The 21,313-nt window shown below is 40.4% G+C and overlaps 1 protein-coding gene across 6 annotated transcripts in view; it reads left to right on the top strand.

Annotated features, from left to right (window-relative positions):
* tenm4 (teneurin transmembrane protein 4) overlaps nt 1-21,313 on the top strand; it is a 138,780-nt gene that overhangs the window by 97,655 nt on the left and 19,812 nt on the right. For all 6 annotated transcript variants that reach the window (XM_069161183.1, XM_069161182.1, XM_069161180.1 and 3 more), the window contains 9 exons: nt 1,243-1,362; nt 4,862-5,123; nt 6,502-6,769; nt 6,851-6,994; nt 9,050-9,299; nt 9,725-9,745; nt 12,694-12,926; nt 13,688-13,842; nt 17,844-18,721. In XM_069161183.1, the coding sequence (XP_069017284.1) occupies nt 1,243-1,362; nt 4,862-5,123; nt 6,502-6,769; nt 6,851-6,994; nt 9,050-9,299; nt 9,725-9,745; nt 12,694-12,926; nt 13,688-13,842; nt 17,844-18,721 (2,331 nt within the window). The remainder of the gene's footprint in view (nt 1-1,242; nt 1,363-4,861; nt 5,124-6,501; nt 6,770-6,850; nt 6,995-9,049; nt 9,300-9,724; nt 9,746-12,693; nt 12,927-13,687; nt 13,843-17,843; nt 18,722-21,313) is intronic.

Raw genomic sequence — 21,313 nt, 5'->3', positions numbered from 1 at the left:
GATGATTGCCTGTTCAAACAAGACTCTAAAATAAACTATCACCGTGAATGATTATTCATAGACAGTCAGGCCAGTGCTGGGTTAGCTTTGGTGATAATTCTATGAAAATGCTATATTTTTAGGTATGAGCCCATGGACTCGGAGCAGTATCTCCTTGCTTGTTTACAGCCCAGTGGTGGACAGCCAAGGTCTTCTGAAGGAGACCTGCCCTAATTAACATAAAACTGGGTTCCTGGGGACTCGGATAGTTTGGGGTGAATGATCTTGCCTCTGGTAAGGACATGTTGAGGGCAGCCACTAACACGCTAGTGTTAATTGTTTCCCGTATGTGGCAGTGTTTAAGACCCAAATGTATTAAAAATAGCCATGGTCTAATGAAGAAGTGGCAGCAAGGCATTTGTTAGGGGTCCAATTTTTTGCCAACGACTACAGAAATGATGGCTGACCATGAATTGGGCCTTGATAATGACGAGGGCAGGAGTCGGCGAGGGAGACGTGATACAGCAAGGTCTCAACTCATCAGTTCAGTAAGATTAGGAGGTGAATTTGGATGACTTCCCACTATTGATTGGTGGGGACTGATGATCAGATTTAATTTATGCAGCTTCTGGAGCCCTGATGTCAGTCTGGAAATCTGTTGAGGTCTTGATAATCAGCCAAGCAAGTCTTGCAATCTGCAGTCCTATTATTTCCCTCTCTTGCATTCTGTAATGGAAAAGATAAATCCTCCTTTTTTTAATTAGAGCAAAACCAAAGTAAAGCTTCCTTATCTCATTATCCCTCCATTCTGGATAGAGAAACCCTTGGAGACATCCTAGGAGGTGTAAGTTTGTTCTGTTTCAGTTATGGCTGTTGCCTTTTAGTGTGCACGGTATTTCCTTTTGATAACATCCATACTTAAGTTTTTTCCACTCTACTGATTTTGGTGAATTGCCGTTGCTAAATGGAAAAATGCTACACTTTTTTTTATTTCTGTTATTGCCGTGTACATGAAATTACCAGGAGCTAACACATGTCCAGTCCAGTGCTATCTAATACCCTGCTCTGTAATAAATCTGTCTTTGTCAAACTTAGAATCGATATAACTGAACATTTTAAGACAAAAAGTTGTTGATTCATCTCTAAAGTTATTTTTGCCGTCCTGGTGATGTTATAATAGATTACATTATATTCAAATGTGTCCTTTTAAAGTTTTATTCATCCCAGTTTGGTCTATAAGTATTTCATCATTGTCCCTTGCAGCCATGCTTGTGTCATTCGTGGACAAGTAGTGACCTCAGATGGAACACCACTGGTTGGAGTCAACATCAGTTTCATCAACAACCCATCCTATGGTTACACAATCACCAGGCAAGATGGAAGGTAAGAGCCTGTTTCTTTACACTAACACATGCATACACACACACACACACACACACACACACACACACACACACACACACACACACACACACACACACACAAAATACAGGATGCAATCCAACACCACTAATCACTACCTGAATATATTTGTAACAGAGAGATGTGACAATAATGATTTTATTATTTTTCAAACACTGCAATTTAGCTGAAAGCTAATAACAGCACAAAAAAAAATAATTAAAAAAAACAGTTGCCATAGCAAACTGTGCTGCCATTGATGTGCTTTGTGCCTTCATTTGGTCCAATTTTGGAGTTCTCGGCTCAATTCCCAGAGAAATCAAACAAAGCCCTTCTGGTACGCTCATAAGTTATGCTTCAGTAGCAGCAGGGAGGGGAAAGAATGAAATATGCCAATTCAAAGCATCTAACTGGAGCTATAAAACATAGTGCAGATGGACATTATTTATTTCACAATTGAAGATTTTGAGATTTCAGTGACACATTTAAGTTTAGATAACAGACCTGAAGCTAAGTTGTTTTTCTTGTTGATCCTCCCTTCATATAGCTGAATAATGCTTTGTGCTATTTATGTCATGGGTGAAAAATGGTCCCAATGCTCACCTTAATTAGTTGTGATTGTTTTGAAAATGTGTCCAAAGAATAATGCTTACTAAATGTACTAATTGACAAAAATCATTATCACTGTCTTTCTCAGACAATTCGACATATTGTCAGCCTTTTCAAGAAACCAAAAATATAAAGTCATTGGTCTCCTTCGTGTTGTTTCATTACAACTCCCCTTGTTGTGTTGTTGTGTTCTAAATAAGCAAGTAGAAAAGGCCTGAGTTCTGTATGTGGTTTTCTTTGAGCAACTCTGTTCAAGCTGCTTTGGCATCGGAAAAGTTTCTCAAAGAAATCCAGACAAAAACCTCAGACTGGCTTAAATGGTTTTCTTGGAGTCAAAGAGGAAAAACCTGAGAGAAAAAAACTAGAATAGTTTTGTCTCTTTACCTTTTGCTCTTTTGGGAGTATAGTTTTTGGATCAAATTCCACAAGCGTACAGCACACACACACACAACACCCAATCCCCCTTTATCTCTCAAAGTAGTCTGTGTTAGGAAGGCCTTGTGGCAGACCTTGCCCCTCTATCACAGCACAGCATGAATTGGTGTTTGCTCCTCAAGTCCCACTTCCTCCTGACACTTTTATCAGTCACTGACACTCTAAAGGCCCACATCTTTGCCACCGGTTTGATCTTGATCATTCTTGCTTCCCCTCGTTCCTTCCATCTTCTTGTCGCTCTCCTCTTCTTTCAACTTCAACAGAAATCTCTCATCTCCACCTTCTTCCCTTATTTCATCTGCTCTCCATCCCTTCACACTTTTCCTTCTGTAATCTCCCACTGCCCTTAAGCCTTTCTTTTCTGGGCACTACTTTTTCACTTATTTCTTGCACTTTCCTTGAGCCCAGGTCTCATGTCCTTTCCACAGCAATGACTTCCCTCATCTCTATCCTTTTCCCCATTTACGTGTGTCCCATTTTTCTCATGCATTACTCAGTTTTTTCCCTTTTTTTTTTTTTTTTTTTGCAAAGCTCTATACTCTTTTCTCCCTTTCAGCATATGTGTAAACACTACTCCATCTCCCAGGTTCTCCTGTAAACATGCCCAGTCTCCTGCAACTCCCCTGCAATCACTGTAAACAGGCTCAGTGCAGCGTGAAATCAGAAATGCACCTGTTCAGCCACTTAGAAATGGGAAAGCTGTCTCAACTCATTTTTATGATGTGTTCTTTATTGTCCAAGAGCTTAGTTTTGTAAATTACCTTTTCCACCATCTTGGAAAGTTTTCTGGCCTAAACTAAAGAGGTTAGTTTAGTTTCTTTATAGCTGTGTAGCCATTTTCTGATTGGCTGCACATCGAGACAAACTCATTCTCTTTTTGCTTTTCTCTAATAATGAGTAAAATGTTGGCATGGATCCTAGATCATAACATTATTAAGGGCTTGCGAGCACCTCAATGGGAGCCATGATTCATATGGCACATCCAGTGTGCTGGTGGCTACTTGGTAGTTTTTTTTAAAACATCCATTTGTTGGACCTAAGATAATGGAAACATTTCGCATGGACTTTTTTTTTTTTTTTTTTTGCTGTCTCTATTTATTCTTACCAACTTTTTGGTCTGCCCTTGACTCACTTTACCATCATGTAGATATCATCCAGTTCATTATAAATATGCATTAGCTGGCAAATGATTGTGTATAATTTGTATGAGGCATGCCAAATTCACTGCCAAGGTTAACTCTCTGAGCTTGATGCATTTCCTGAGTGTGCAAGCAAGCAAGGCTGTTGTAGGTAGCTTAATAAGTTTTGTCACATGGTCTAAGGCTGTTCTCCTGATTGATAACAGCCAGTGAATCGCTTCATCGATTGGCTACACCGCCCATGGGTATCTGTCCAGAAGTGTACTGAGTGTGCGTGGCCTGAAACTGCCAGGCGTCATGCAAACTGAAAGGCTGTGTGGTTATGGATAGATCACGGCTGCACCTGGGTACTCCTATAACAGCCCTCCTCTGCAGCCTCTGGACTGCTGGAGAATCTCACTTCGCTCACACCTAACCAAGGGCAAAACACCAAGGGTGGGACAAGCCATCGTTTATCACCACGGCCAATCAGATGTTTGCCCTCAAGGGAAGTTAGACTGAGCAGATTCTTTATATAGTCGCTTAAACCAGGAGGGAGGTTGCTCAGTTTAGAGGCCAATATTTAGACCTGCTTTTTTACCTGTAATAAAAACGCTGCTTCCTGTGTGAGGTTGCGGTCCTGTCCCCGGGGCCTGTAGGTGACCAGGTGCTAATTGGCTCTTAGAGAGTAATGACAAAAGCAGAAGTCCAGCGCAGGTGCAGGCATGCTTTTGTCACCATGCAGCAGTAAGAAATGATGACATTGCCAAAGTGCAGCCTGTTTGCTGAGACACACTCAGGTCACACCAGAGGCAGAGGCCCTTTCATGCAACACTAGATGGGATTGCAGTGCGGGCTTTTAGACTGATGTTAGAGTGGACAGCCTTCGTCTAAGGGATCAATAAAGAAGTGGCGGCTGCCTCCATCCTGCAGCACAATCCTCTCTCTCACACATATAAATGTGAGCACAGGAACAGTGTATTACATGCACATTGGGGTGAAACAGTCATGGCTGAAACCTGCTTTTATATTTTTAGGCTGTGTGCTCCTGAAAGACAATGCCAAATAATAAAAAGTATACTTTCCTAACAGCCTCCATTTATGAATTTACTACTTTTTGATTTGTTATGATAATACTTGAGTAGGGAATACAAAATATTTATCAAATGCACATTAAATTGTGGCCAGATTTAATCCTCAACACACAATAAATTAAAAGCATTGCTGATGGTAGTTTTATCTGTGACAATTTAAAAAAAGATGTTTAATTCATCTTGAAGTATTCATCCTTTCTGACATTGTTCACATCTGTGTTCCAGTTTTGACTTGGTGACCAATGGGGGCATAGCCATAGCCCTGCACTTCGAACGCGCACCATTCATCACCCAGGAGCACACTCTCTGGTTGCCATGGGGACGTTTCTTTGTCATGGATACCATCATCATGCGGCATGAGGAGAATGACATCCCTAGCTGTGACCTGAGCAGCTTTACTCGGCCCTACCCTGTGGTGTCCCCAGCTCCACTCACCGCGTTCGCCGGCTCCTGCACTGAAAGGGGGACTGTTGTACCCGAAATCCAGGTGACACCCCCCCCCCCCACACACACACACACACACACACACACACACACACACTCATCACTGACCTCCAGGCTGTAATCTATGTGGGTCTCTCCTGCAAATGATTCATGCCAAACAGCTGGGAGAGACTCGAAACTATTCATCAAGCACAAGTGTAATAGGAACTCTGGCTCGTGGCAGTGCTGTGATTTTATCTCTCTATTGTAATTGGTTTGTGGAATTTGGGCAATTTATAAAGTACATTGTACTGTCTGACTGCAGAGTGATGATCCTTACCTCACACACAAAAAACAGTCTGTGCATTTTGGTTTGTAGTGTCCGAGATTAACTATATAAGTAGACTACCACTGGAGAGGATTTGCGTTTACGTCCCACAGTTACACATATTTTGTTGTCTGTCTACATGTGTATGCATCTTGTTAGTGTAAACACACTCTTGGGCTTTTGTGTGCAACTGAGTGTGTGGCTACTGTACGTCTTGCAGCCATCTCTGTGCCCTTCTCTCATTACTTTGTTGTCTGTTTTGCTTCATAAGAACTATGGCAAATTGGTGAATTTTGTATGAAGTTCCATCTATTTATAGTTGCTTTCTCTTTGCTGTTCCTTGAGCTACCATACGCGGACATTATCCCATTTAAACTTGTAAAAAGAATTTGTGATCAGTTAGCTCTGTGAACATTTACAACAGTGACGGGTCCCGTGACCAATGGTGCCTTGAGTCACTGTTGTGGTACTCTACATCTTGTTTTGTACTGTAGAGACAGGCGACATGAAGTGATTTCATTATACCAGAGAGGAGTTGGGCAACTAAACCAGCGCTGCCGACCTTTGATCCTTAATGTGAACACTGTACAATCTGACCTACTGTTGTATTATTAAGAGGTTACACATTGACCTTAGTGGAAATTTCCTCAGGCAAAAACATTGCCTCCTCCTGAAGTAACTTTTATTACTCTATATATTATTGGATTGTGCTCGCTCTGAGCCCAAGGGTACCCTTGTAATGTCGTTGGATTACAGCGATGACCTAATGAAGAATTTGCCATTATTAAATCCAATATGAAAAATACTCATTGGAAGACAAAATGAAGAAGTCCTTCATCAGATGCCAGGTAACACATGAGCATAATTGTCCTCTAATTAGTGTTTATAATCCTCCCCTGGGGCCATACCTTTGGTTGGAGGCGAGGCTTTCAAAAATATGTGATAGCTTGTAGTGGCCACTGAAAAATTGATCACCCGTGAGGAAACAACAACATACAGGGGCGATGTTATTAATCCTACCTTAACCACTTAAGAAAATAGATTTCTAAGCTGTCAGCTACCATTAGGATTCATGTTTTCCATTCATTGATGAGCTTTGTTTTTTTGTCTATAGTCACTGCAAGAGGAAGTCTCTATCCCAGGGACAGAAATGAAACTCAGCTATTTAAGCAGCAGGACCCCCGGTTACAAGTCAATACTGAGGGTGACCCTCACCCACTCCACAATCCCTTTCAACCTGATGAAGGTCCACCTCATGGTGGCTGTGGAGGGCAGGCTGTTCAGAAAGTGGTTTCCTGCAGCCCCCAACCTCTCCTATGACTTTGTGTGGGACAAGACTGATGTCTACAGCCAGAAGGTCTACGGCTTGTCTGAAGCTTTCAGTAAGTGCATATTTTTGCTTCTTTTATTTGGGTCACATGTGACTCACCACTGATAGTTTTGTCTTTTCTTTTTTCCCCTAGTTTCAGTGGGCTTTGAGTATGAGTCATGTCCAGATCTTATTCTGTGGGAGAAGAGGACTGCTGTTCTTCAGGGCTACGAAATCACTGCCTCCAAACTGGGAGGGTGGACTATAGACAAGCACCATGCTTTAAATATCCAGAGTGGTGAGTCAACTCCTTTTCAAATTCCTATTGTCAGCAACTTATTATAACACCTACTCAAAAGATGGTTTTGTGCCACAACATAACTTAATTTTAAAAGTAACGTTATGTGTGCCAGGGCAGTTGGCAGTGTATCTGTTAATGCAATTTTGTACTCGTTTTATGAAATTATATCTCACAAGGACTCAATAATAGATTTTGTGAAACGTGTGCAGTGTGTTTTGAGTTTGCATCTTCTTATATTTTGCACGTATGAGTCTGAACAAGCCAAAAAGTGTTGAAAAGTGCCACATGTTCAGCAATGATGCTTTTATTTTAATGTTGTCTTTTGCATTTGAAAGATTTTTCCAACCAGCAGTTTTATTTTGTGACAGATAAACCTATTCCTGTTATATTTTTTTGTATTACTAACGTTGATTTTAAGGTGAGAGGGGTCAATTTCCTCATTGCAGACAAATTACTCCAGAAAGGCAGCAGTAGGAATAACTTTGGGCTGCACTTGTCCTAGATAGGCTCTGCTGTTTGTGTCTGGAAGGGTTTATCAGAGATGAAGCATACTTGAAAAGTGCTCGGGTAGGTGGCATTTAGATCTGTCACACTAAACCTGCTGAGTCTGAATGTGGTGTCCAGAGAGGGAAGAGAGCTGCAACTTGCTCACTCGCCACCAGCGCGTCCTCCTCCCCTCCCCCCTCGCACCTCCATATCTTGTTCATGCCAAGCATTTTTAGAACCATCCCTAATTAAATTGCTGTCAGACTGCTACTCCCAGCAGCAGCAGTCCCTAAGATTAAATCACGTCCTAGAAAGGGGATGCTTGGCTGATCGTTTCTGATAGACCAAATGTTTTGTTGCTCAAAGAGCTCAGGTCACCAAAGTGCCATCAGAAGCAGAAAAACAACCACAGACATGCAGATGCTGAATTTCAAATATGATTACAGTGATTGAGTAGCAGGAACTTCTATACATTTACATATTTGACAATTTTCCAAGAGTAGACTGGCACTACTAATAGAAAAAAACACAGTGTGGATGTGTGTGGGGAGGCATGTCTGAGTACCTGCACATGAACTATACACATGCTGTTCTATTTTTGTTCGTTTCAAAGTCGATGGAGGCAGAAAAGCAGGCACAATGCAAGAGCAAGTCAGTTTTTGTGACTGTTTTTGTGTTGCAAGTTTTTAGCTACAAGAGATTCCACTTGTGCCAACGGGTTCTTGGTCCTCATTTTGGCGTGAAATTGTTCCTGTGTTTTCATCCGTTAAGACAAATTCTTATTACAAGCACACAGCAATTTTCATGGCTTCAGTTAATGGAGGTACACACAAACCTATTTAAAATTAAACCAGATTCTCAGCTGTGTGTTGACTTATGCTTTCTTGTAAATCTTTCATCTAATACACCTTTTAAACCGCATCCCACTATCTTGAACCACTAGACGACAGCTCCTTGCAGAATTAAAGTCTCACTTTATTGAGGTCTCACTGATGTGATAGCAAACTTGTTAACTTCATAACACATCATTACAAACATATCAAGCAGCAGAGATATGTGCATCTCAACACTCCAGATTTACATCACAATATTAGCAAATTACTGTAAGTGTAAATGCCAGAATCAGATTGTATCTTCACATTTATTTTTTTATTTAAACAAAACTCCACAACAAATACATTCTGTAGGTACTAATAATGGTGGCACAATTAATATTTAATATTTTTTAAGTTGTATTAACTAGCATGGCTATAATTTTATTGTTAGATAGGTTTGCACACATAATTTTACAAGGACAGAAATTTGTGTTATTCATGAGACACTAATTCAACTTGAAATTAAGGCATTATTTGCTATTAGTAACATATAGAGGGTATTGTATATTCATTATTTACTTTCCTGTATGTCTTCTTTGGGAAAAAAAATTTCAGGGGAAAGTCAGACCTGGATGCATTCCCCTGGCTTATTTAGAAACACTACCAGCAAAATAAAGCCAATTGTCTTCAAAATTTGCTCAGCCTAAACAAGGGGCAGGTGTTACTTGTTTCTTTCCTGTGCCCTCATCAGGTATTCTTCACATGGGCAATGGAGAGAACATCTTCATCTCCCAGCAGCCTCCTGTAATCGGCAGTGTGATGGGGAACGGGCGCAGGCGCAGCATCTCCTGCCCCAGCTGTAATGGCCTTGCTGACGGGAATAAGCTGATGGCCCCTGTGGCTCTGGCTTGTGGCTCAGATGGAAGTCTGTACGTGGGTGACTTCAACTATGTGAGGAGGATTTTCACCACAGGGAACGTCACCAGCGTCCTGGAGCTCAGGTAACGGAGGAGAAGCCTACTAACATTCTCCCAGGACCATGAGCTCAGATGGGCTTGAATACAGGCCATAAACCACTGAGGTCGATTGAGATAGGCAGGAATACCCTGAAGGCACAGGATTGATGGTCCTGCCTCTCTCATTCACCTGTATCAGCTGGAGTTTGGCGCTCATTGGGGCTGCAGAGGATATAGTGGGGTCTTAACAGAAGACATCCCAGAAAAAATTAAATCCTTTTTTTTATATCAGTAACGGCAGGTTTGAGTTGATCAAAAAAAAAAAAAAAAAAAAAATCTAATAATGTGTCCTGACTCTCTTTTGATTAATTCTGTCCACTACTTTTTTGTAACTTTATCATCTATCAACTAACATTTCCTCTTCTTTCTTTCCTTCTCTCATTTCTGCTGCTTTTGGCCAACTTTGGCAGAAATAAAGACTTCCGGCATAGGTAAGCCATACAGTGTTTGCTTAAAACCAAATAGAAATAAATGAATTTGCTTCTGTATGTGTGATTGCAAAAAGAAAATGCAGCAAAATGTTAACGCTGTAGAGGCTAATGGCTCAAATTGCATTGTAAATTGCAATATAGAAGTGATACTGTTGCCCCCAAACATGTGTGAAGTATTATATAAAATATAATATTTTTAATGTGTTCTTTGAATTATAATGACTTGTGGAATTGCAATTTGTTACGAAGTGTCAACTTTTCTGACAGTTTATTAGGTACACATTAATGGATCCATTGCAATCCAACAGAACAACAATGCAAGAAAGCCACCCTTTATGAAATGCATTATTTTAAGTTTTTTTTTTTGACAGTGTCAACGAATTGTTAATGTGTATTTGTTGTCATTAGGAGGGTGTAATTTATGGTGCTTTCAAATTAAATCATAAGTTATCACCTTTCCATATTATGAAATGCAGGTCAACGGCATGACATATTACATGTTAACAATTGCCAAAATAAAATTGAATATAATGCATTTCATAAGGGTTTTTGTGCAAAGCCAGGTGAGCTAAAATGTAGCAGTGCAGATTTTACCAGTGAGTTAAGATAGAGACCTCATTTTCCATGGCAGGGGACAGCAAGGGAAATATTTGTCTGCTGTCTTTAGATACCATGTCTCAGGTAAAGGGCTATTGATTGATTTTCCATCACAGTCATGGCTTTACCTGGAGAACACATAGTCAAAGTAAGGATAAAAAGCCTCGCGAAGCTGGTCTCTGGCCTCTGTTTTACAGAAGGACTCAGAAGCTCTCCGTTTCTTTTCCTCTCTCTGTAGTTATCTTCTCTCAGTCTTTATTTCTTAAATGTCTTTATGTGTAACAGAAATCATTTTATGTCTTTATGTTTTAATTCACACATCCGATAGACACACTTGCTCTGTTTGCTAGAGCAAGACTAAAGAAACGTCAAAGCCCTGTCCCTTTGGTCTCAGTACTACAAACACATTTGCATATTAAACAGGAGATCTATCCCAGAAAACACAGCATGTGTCTGTATAAAACGGGTGGCTGCCTCCTGTTCATGTGTGAGCTAGCGATAGGAGTGGTGGAAGGGAGGTGGGTGATCTCACTGCAATGTTCATTGACCCCCTACTAAGGATGTCCCCATCCTCTCCAACCATTTCCGCGACAGCATGCCGCAAAATCCAATTATCCTCTACAAACTAGATATTGTCAGTGAATATAGATGGAGTATATGGCCACAGCTCAAGGTCAGGAAATAACATCTCATAGTTTCAAACTCTGTGGGGAACAACACTGTTCTACATGCAACGAGGAGCTGATAAGGTATCAGCTGATTGCACCTGGCAGATAGAACGCAAAGCAGAATCAAGTTATTGAGATTTGCTACTGACCTACTCAAAGACAGACAGCAGTCATTTCCTCCATCAGACAGTTGTACCTGGGATGTATTGTAGACCGGCCTATCAGTCAACTTGGTCAGTGTGCTGATTGTGACATGTGTGCCTGAGGTCTGCCGCAGTGCCCCTGTCATCACTGATTCATCGAAGGTCAATTGTCATTTGAAATTATGTTGAAGATGACAATTCCACAGACCCACTTGTCTTTCTTCTTGTTATATTTTTAAAATGTGGGCTTTGGCACTGTCACACTGACCATAAGCCCAAAAGGAACCCTGAAGGTTAAAGTTGAAATACTGTCTTAATCCACTTTGAATGATGCCCTGCTGACAACCTTTTTTTCCATATTGCTTATCAGGTCAGGCAGGACTGTGCTGTATCCCGCCACCTTAAAGATAACTCTGGTCATATTTAAGGTGGCGATAATCTTTTCATTGCTAAACTGAATATTAATTTTTTTCTTTTTTTCTTTTTTTTTTGAGGGGGGGGGGCATAGACAAGCTTATAAAGTCCCTTTCAAAATAAGATCAGTCCTAGCATTCATTACTAGAGTGCAATTGCTCTTATTGGGGTTTTACGATCCGTGATGCTTTTCAGCAGGAGCTTGAGTTTATTTACAAGTAGAAACTGATTTTTAAAGGAAATAATCCACTCCATACTATTATGGATTTGTCTACAGCTAACTTTGTTTTCAGTGTATTATGACACCTAAACTGACTGGAGTATACCAATAGACTTCAAGCATCCTACACAGCACAGCAGGATTGGTTATATTTGGGTTTATTGTCTGTCTGTCTGTCAGGTTGGGCAACCTCCTGTGGATGTGAAGGATTACTTTGTTGACTTGGCTGGGAATTTAATAGGATATGTTTCTGTGCTGGAATATATGCCTGATGGATGCATAATGTGTTTGGATTGCTGGTTTAGCTATGCATTTGCGTTTTTCTAAAAATGTCCCAAGGGAAATGGAAAGCATACTTATTTGTATTTCTTCCAGCAATAACTGGGCTACTGCTACTGTGGCTGGATTGTTTCATATTGTTTTTATATGATATCACAGGAATTTTGTGGGTTAGTAATTGGATAGTAATTAAGATTTCTTTGAAATTGTACTTCCATGACTAGAGCTCCATTTCTATTTGTTTTTATATTTCTGTATCTCAGTAAATATTACCATTGTTTCAATAATGTGAAAGAAACTACAGGTTTGTTTTTACAATTTACAAGATTTTCACAAATGTGCTAATATTTGGATGAGTGGCACTTCCAGTCTCTTTTGACAACAGGGATTTCTAACTAAGCTGTCTGTATTGTAGATGAGTTCTAAGCTCCACCATTATGTCATGTTTAATCTCATTCTATTTTTCTTTTTCCGTGTCCTGGGTTTAAACTCTAATTGTGCCCAATTGACTCTCTAAATGGCTTTTAAATCCATTTTAATTGTATTACACAATGTTTCTTATTGAAAGCTCCGTAGCCCTCCCAGTTTATTGACTCAAGCTACTTTCTCTCTTTTCCCTCCACTCAGCAACAGCCCTGCTCACAAGTACTACCTGGCCACAAGTCCGGTGAGCAGCGCGGTGTACCTTTCAGACACCAGCAGCAGGAAGGTGTTCAAGGTTAAATCCCTGAATGTTGTGAAAGATGTGGCCAAGAATCTGGAGCTGGTGGCGGGCACTGGTGACCAGTGTCTCCCATACGATGACACTCGCTGCGGGGATGGAGGAAAGGCTGTTGAAGCTACTCTCACTAACCCCCGAGGTAAATCACAGATTTTTATTTTTTTTTTATGAAATTTTTTTTTATAAAGGATTATTATTTTCAACAAGACTAGATTGCTGAATTGTTGAAGACGGTAGTCCATTGGAAAGATCAACACATACATAACTTACACGCAATAAATTCACACAATCAAATGTATTCTCTTAGCTTCATCACAAGTTATATATAAACTGAATTTACATGTTACAACATGCCTTCCTGTGAGTTTCCTGAGGTCTTTTTTGCCTTGTTTTGTTGCTTCCATATTGAGATGATGCATTAGTCATTAGATCACATACTTAGTTTTTGTCGTCCACAGGGATGACATTGTGAGTCATATGTAACTGAAATAACTCTGTTCCTCTGAAATGTGCACATGGATGACTGAAAACAGAGAAGTTTGCTTTAACTATTCACGACTAGTGTCTGTAGGTGCTCAAATATTGTTCATCAGACTCCAGCCTCCAGATTAGTATTCTCAGATCCATTGTTGTTCGAGGCTAAGAGAACAGGAGAGAAAGACACTGGTCTGATGAAACTTATAGTACCCTTCATCTATTTTGATGTTTCTATTGTTCTTCATTATTGATTAAAAAAAATCTATCGTAGCATTAGTTTTCATTGTAATGATTACTCTTATTTTGTTGAAGTAAATAGCCCTTAATTGTCATTAAGTGGTGCTCTGTACTCACATTAAGTCACAGATAAACAAAATAATTGATGGTTAATTTCCTCCTCATTGGGTGACTTTTTATCTGCAGGCATTACGGTGGATAAGTACGGTGTAATCTTCTTTGTGGATGGGACCATGATTCGCAGGATTGACCAGAATGGTATCATCTCCACTCTTCTGGGCTTCAATGACCTGACCTCAGCCCGGCCTCTCAGCTGTGATGCTGTGATGGACATCTCTCAGGTATGACCTCTCTGACCTGCACAGCCAGGATGGGTTTTCTTTTCTCTTCACCAACAGCACTTTCACTGAATGACCCTGGTCTCCGGGATGTTTACACCCCGATGCTAGCTTTTGTTACTGCAGTTGCATGCTTCTAGCATGGATCTAGTGGCATTCAATTTAGTTTTGGTTAAGAGTCACAGGGTTTTCTCAGTGAGGTTCAAGATTCACAAAGGATACTGACATCGAGGGACCCAGATAGAGGTTATAGGCATTAACTGTTTTCCTGTGTTCACTTAAGTCCATTTCAGCAAAGTTTCTGTACCTATGATTTGTCACCGATTCTGGTAGTTCAGATCTGTTTTAACCCACAAGAGGAAATTAATTTTGCAGCACGGTGTCAAAACCATAAATACTGTATAACAGAATGGAATCAAAAAGTGTAAATACTGTGGACACCATATATACATAAAACACATACAATACAAAAAAAGTCTTTTTGATTGAAACACACTGGAAACATAAAAATAGGTTTGTGCAGTTAACCAAGAGTTTGTGTGTGGTAAACTTTGGTAGGTTTAGAAATTTGTTTAATATTAACATAATTCAGACAAAACCTGCATCTGTGTCCAGATAGGAAGATGTCAAATTCATGAAGCGAAGGATGACATCTGAAATTCCCTGAGATATATTTTATTGCTCTAGCAGATTAAGAATTCAGGAAATTAGCCAGAAACACAGCCGTGCCAGCCTGGTGAAATAAAAAATGTAAATCATCTTGTGATTAGCAGGCAAATACAAATAAAAACTGGAATAAACATAGCATCAGAGTATAGAGCCTTGCTGAAAAACACTGGCACTGTAATCTGGGGAGCTTTCATGTCTATGTCAAGTGGCCACACAAATCCCCAAATGGAGAGGACCGCTGACCTACAGCTTTAGGGGGTGATGAGGATGACCTATAACCTCACTGGCTCTGGATTCATGCACACATGTTCATTGATGCACGGATACACGTGTACACGCACAAACACGCGCACACACGCACACATATGTACCAGACAGAACACATTCCCCAGGCAAGGACACTGCACTGAGGTTACATCACTCCCCAGCTCAGTGACTTCCCTTTGGAGGTGACAAGACATACTTTTTTCATACTGTTGTAGCCTTTGCAAGGTGTTTTGGTCCTCTCTGCCATACCTATCATAGCAGTAATTTATACATCCCCCTCCCTCCTCCACACACACACACACACACACACACACACACACACACACACACACACACACACACACATATACACACACACCCTCTCCCCCCCAAAAAAATAAAATTATGTGCTCTCTGTGCTGTCTACATTATTTGTAATCGTTTTAGTTTCACTACAATGAACAGAGCATTCTTGGGCTTAATTAGAAGACTTGATTGATGTCTGAGCCCTGCTCCATGTGCATTCACTAGTTTATTTCTTGCCCCATTGTGTGTGTTGTCGAATACGACTAGCAAACAGGTCCTGAGGGGGCCTCGGGTGCCTGTGGAGAGAAGTCTTCTGTGTGTGTGAAATGATGTATTCAGCGGAGGAAGCGAAGCCTCCAGCTGCCCATTTTCAGCCCCAGGGGAACTCCACCCCTCATGACCCCTGCTCGCTGCTCCCTTACCTCCTTACACACTAGCTCCTACATGCTTATCATCCTAGTTGCCAAGCCACCAGGAGACAGGCAAGACAGACTGCAGCGCCACAATGATGACAAATCACACAAGCATTGCCAGAGACACTCAGACAGTAAAAAGCATCCATTAAAAATTTATCCAGAGCACAAAGCTTCCTACTTCAAACACTCCCCAACCCCTCAGTTAGAACTAGAATTTCTCTGGAGAAGGCTCATCACAACGGTCATTACGTTTGCTGTACCACACCTGTTTTAGGCGAGAAATAATGTCAGATTTCTCGCTCTCATCTGATGAGGTCATTGTTATCCTGCTATACCATCTGTGCAGTGAGCGTACTGCAGCAAAATTCACTCTTAATTCGATGTACAGGTCTGTAACCTTTCTTTGAACGTTTTATCATCGTCAATGACTTTGACCTCATTTGAGTATCTTTTAAATTGTTTATGTTCAGGCATTAGGTCCTTGCTGTTTCAGAAATCTGCTCCACTTTCCGTTTTAAGTTTTGAAAATCTTCTCCGCATTCCCTGCTGAGCTCAAACTTAAATAGAGGGAATCCATGTCTTAAAACAAGATCACTTGAACGTATTTCGAGGTTGTTAGCAGAAAGCTTTATCAAGACTCTGGCTGTGACATTCAATTCAAATCTGAGAGGAACTTCAAATAATGACATGTTAGTCTCCTTCAGACAGGCATCATGCTGGTATGAGCAAAGAGTGAAGAGATTGCTAATGGAAAATGTCATTATAGTTCCAATAAATGCTCAACTGCGTTTAAAAATAGTTTTGTGTTGTGGTGCAAATCCATGGCTTGTGAGCACATTTTGGATTTTTTTTTTTTGTTTGTGCTGGTGGTAGCTATGTCGAGCGGGCACCACTGACAGCTGCCCCACTGTATGAAGGGGAGGGTATGATCGGGTTACAGCATATGGGATAGCATCTCAGGAAATATCCCTTCATCAGTCAGAGTGGCGTGAAAACCTCCTTACAGGCAGCTCCCCTGAGCCACTCCACACTCTGGCTCATGAAATATTTAACCACCAGTGTTGACAAGAAATAGGTTTTAAGAAATTGAAAGTCTCCCCTTCATTACCCAGTAAATGCATTTTCTGCTCACTGAAAGACAACATGTATCCACAGCCAGTCTCCTGTTTGTTGCCAAAAGATATATCCTATTATATAAGCCTCCTTCATTTTGAAGGGGATGATAGGGAGGTTCATGGGATGTGAGTAATGCTCAAATCTGTTTTTCAATCAAAGGTGGATAAGTGCTCCACTGGTAAAGAAAGGCAGGGATCCAAGAATATGACCAATGCCAAGAGTAACCATCTCAACAGAATCCCTTGTCAGTTTTAAATGAATGATTGTCTTAGCATAAACTTCTAAATTAGAAAATTAGGAATATGTGCCGATAGCAGGTTAGTAAACGACATGATATATTAATTTTACATTTCTAGGTCATTATGACAAATTAGTCAGCCATGGTAACCCTCTTTCCAATTTCCCAGTTGTAGGACAAAGTTTTAAAAATATTGCTCAGGCAGTTCTTAGATAAAAAAAAAAAAAAAAAAAGGTTGTCTAAAATCTAAAGCTGTCTTTGTATTTTGTTCCGGGTTTTAATCAGTCTCCTTTGTTAGAACTTCGATGTAAATATGACACTTCATATTATATTTCTGAGAGATGACCCTGGGATCATGAGTGGGAGAGAGACCGATTTACTGGATGAAGGCAATCTCTCTGATTTGTTAAAAGCTAGATACATTGTTAGCAGAACAATAAGTCATAATTTAGGAGGCCAGGGATGGGTTAGGGTTTCATTTGGTATGTGTACTCCTGTTTCTTTTCAAGTACTTACACAATCTCTTGTCATTACAAAATTAATAAAGCAGAGCCCAGAAAACAGAGACTTTGTAGCGGTGAAGGACACAGAAGTCTTGTCCTTAGGTGTCCACAGTTCTCATGATCTATTACAGTGTGCTTTTTTCAGTTAATCTAATCATGTGAATGATCTCTCCTCATGCTGCCCTTCCACACCACTATTGTTATTATCTTTGATCTTAAAAATCATGCTTTTGTGTTTCCCCTTTTAAAGGTACGCCAGCTGTTATTTTCCTCCTTATCAGATGATACATTGTTTCAAAAATGTTTCTTCTTCTAGCTTCACCTATGAGATTGTCCACCTCTCTTCTCACAGAAGCCTATCTTTTTTTATTAGTAGTAGTTTTAAATGATTCTTTCCTTCGGGGACTGTTTCCATCGGATAAAGTGAAAACTCTGCGGCTCAATAAAAGCATGGTCTGTTTTTTGTGACCTGAAGATGATATTTTTGTCATGTTTTTTTTTTTCTCTTAGGTGCGTCTTGAGTGGCCTACAGACCTGGCAGTGAGTCCCATGGACAACTCCCTGTATGTACTGGACAACAACGTTGTACTTCAGATCTCAGAAAATCATCAAGTTCGCATTATAGCGGGTCGTCCAATGCACTGCCAAGTGCCTGGGATTGACCATTTCCTCATGAGCAAAGTGGCCATCCATGCCACCCTGGAGTCAGCCAACGCCCTCACGGTGTCTCACAATGGCGTTTTGTACATCGCTGAGTCAGATGAAAAGAAAATAAACAGAGTACGTCAGGTGTCCACCAATGGAGAGATCTCCTTGGTCGCCGGGGCACCAAGTGGCTGCGACTGCAAGAACGATGCCAACTGTGATTGTTACTCTGGAGATGAAGGCTATGCTAAGGACGCTAAGCTGAATGCACCCGCTTCCCTGGCAGTGTGTCCAGACGGAGAGCTTTATATTGCAGATCTGGGCAACATTCGTATCCGCTACGTGCGCAAAAACAAGCCCTTCCTGAATCCCCTCAGCATGTATGAGGTGTCCTCTCCCATTAACGATGAACTCTATCTGTTTGATTCTAACGGCAGCCATATTTTCACACAAAGTCTGACTACAGGAGACCACCTCTACAATCTGACCTACACGGGAGCAGGAGATATAAGCGGTATTACTGATAAGAATAAAAACCCGGTGATCCTCCGACGAGACACGACAGGGATGCCTCTGTGGCTGATGGTCCCGGACGGACAGACCTTCTGGTTTACCATTGGCACGAACAACGCCCTTAAAACAGTTGCTGCCCAGGGTCAAGAATTAGCTTTAATGACCTATCATGGAAGCTCTGGACTGCTAGCAACCAAGACGAATGAAAATGGATGGACAACCTTCTTTGAGTGAGTAAACATTTTTACAACACCGTTATCCACCCAAAGGTTTGGATCCAAGTTGAGCTGTTTTCTGCTTCGCTGCAAAGAGGAAATAATATATCTTTTAAATCTTTAAAGTCTAGTGTACAGTTTGTTCAAAGTCATTTCTGGAATATCTTCACTAAAAGCTCTGTATTCATTCTATCACTAAATGGCAAGATGCTTTAGTGAGTCAATGTATGGAGTCAAAGAGCCCTTTGTCATCTGATTCAATATTTTGGCATATGAGGTACCTTCTTGTGCCTGGATGTGTATGTCGCCAACAATACAAGACCTGTGAAAGTATGGGTGTAATCCTATTTGCTGTTATCATTCTAAATAGGATTACTGGATGATATGTTACTCATCTGCACCCTTGCTTGCAGTGACAGACTGCAGACCATCACTTGTTTGGAGTCGTTTGGGTACAGGGGCAACATATTTCTGCTGGCAAGCAAATTTCACCCGGACGGCTGCGGTGATGGCCGTTAATATAAGCATAATAGAATAGCGAGAGGTCGTAATTGATCGTGGTGAAACACACTTTGTGAGGGAACAATTGCCAACACTCCCACACGCTTCAGCATTTGAGCTTAGGATTTCATGTTCTTGTGACTTGTATGGTGCAATCTGTCTCCCAGCTAATATAGTGTACCGAGGGATACTGTACTAACTGGATGTCATTCCAAAAAGTGTGATTAAGCAGATTGGCTGGTCAGACATCTGTTACACCTCGCTGGAGGAATATAACTCTGACACATAATCAGACGCTCTGTTTAATATGAGCAGACATTTATCACCTGTGTTTGATTTGGTTGTCATCTGAGACGGTTGTACTGAAAAAACGAAGCAGTGAAAATGGCACTAAAGCAACCAAGCATAGGCCTTTCTCATGGTAGACTGAGTTGCCTACGGCCTCAACAAATTCAGTGTGTGGTTGGAATTTTGAATTTTTTATGTTTGACTTTCTTTAAAATGAAACAAGAAAAGAGAGAGATTATATAGCACAAGTGACACAAAGGACCTTTTAAACATTTAACACAAACAATGGATGTTCTGGGGCTTCATGAATTTCTCACAAGTCTCCCTTAAGAAGAGAGAAAATAAGAGCAGCATTTTCAGTTATGTTTGAATTACATGCACTATTTAATAAAACCATATAGCTCATTTCAAGGAAATACAGATAACATGACACATTGTTCTACAATTGGATTGTTTGTTCTTCACACTAATTGAGTCAGTGTTTGCAAACATAAAATAATCACATTTCTGTTGAGTGTAATGATCAAATACAACAAAACTTGTCAACTTGTAAAGCCCCCAAAAAATCAATAGCTCATTTTGTTTCTTTTTCATTTCAAATGCCTGTAACTATTCATTAAACAAACTCATCTTTAAAAAGATTTAAAAAAAAAATATATATTTATATACATAAAATTGTGTGAAACTCATAACTTGAAAAAATGTGATTAAGCCTGTAGTTCTTACAGTATATGCATTTCTATATGCAAGATGCATTGTTACCACAACACTACGACAAGAAAAAAGAAATGATGAGGATTTGGCCTCATCGTCCTTTCATTTCTCTTTTCAAACATAGATGCCTGCAGAGCACAAAATACTGCTGATCATGTTCAAAACATATAATTATGTATTGAAAATGATTTATTCCATTTCCTGTATTTATCATTTAAATTAAGCAATGACTTCATTTTTACCCACAAGCAAATCATTTCATCCATGTTTCATTTAGACCCAATAAAGAGTGTTTGTTTTTCTTGAATAATTTGCTTTGAAGGTCACTCCACCACCTCAGGGTCAAAACAACAATTTGCTACCATCTGAACCTCTATTTATCTCTGTCCAAAACCGTGAACTACGAAACATTTCACCCATGTTAATGAATGTGTTTTTATACTTCGTAGTCTATAGATCAAAATGTATTTGAATTAATGCAGAAACCACAACAACAGCAACACAAAGGATTGACTAAAGAACAAAAGACTTCTGCCGCACTGCCTCTCTATTGTAACCTCATTTGTCTGCTCTGATGACCCCCAAATGTTTTTGTTGTAATGATAAGTGCCTATGCTTAAGGGTAACTGTTAATCTATTAAATCATGTTAAATTCGGAAAGACACCTAGTTATAGCTTTACTGTCCATTTAACAAGATGATAATATTTCTATTTAGTAACAAATGTGCTTTAGCCACTGGGTTCAAGCAAATGTTCTGAAGTTGAGTCCATAACATCAATCAATTATCACTCACATGTGCTCTGAAATTCTCAGGCAGCAGGCGAAACGGAAAGTATGAGGGTGCTGCATAAAGCAGAGGTCAGGTATGCTGGAGCTGATGCTGATATGAAGTGTTCGGCCTATTGTTGGGCCTCAGCGTGAAAGGTCATAGAGCTAGCATGTGATGCGGAGGTGATGCGATCTGAATGGACTTGTGGCCAACCAGGGGGAAACCAGTTCTCTCCTTCTGCCGAGCACCCTGCCCCTGCATGCCCTTCTTGTCCACAGAAAGTAAGCTAATAGGCAGCTGAGCTGAAACAGGCCAGAGCCATTAGAGCTCGGCG

This window comes from Embiotoca jacksoni, unplaced genomic scaffold (genome assembly GCF_022577435.1).
Source record: "Embiotoca jacksoni isolate LCO1_2020_lvr unplaced genomic scaffold, fEmbJac1.0.p SCAF_28, whole genome shotgun sequence".
In the NCBI taxonomy this organism is placed as follows: domain Eukaryota; kingdom Metazoa; phylum Chordata; class Actinopteri; family Embiotocidae; genus Embiotoca; species Embiotoca jacksoni.
The sequence above is the reverse complement of the archived record's forward strand: the minus strand, read 5'-3'. Positions and strand labels throughout refer to the sequence as shown.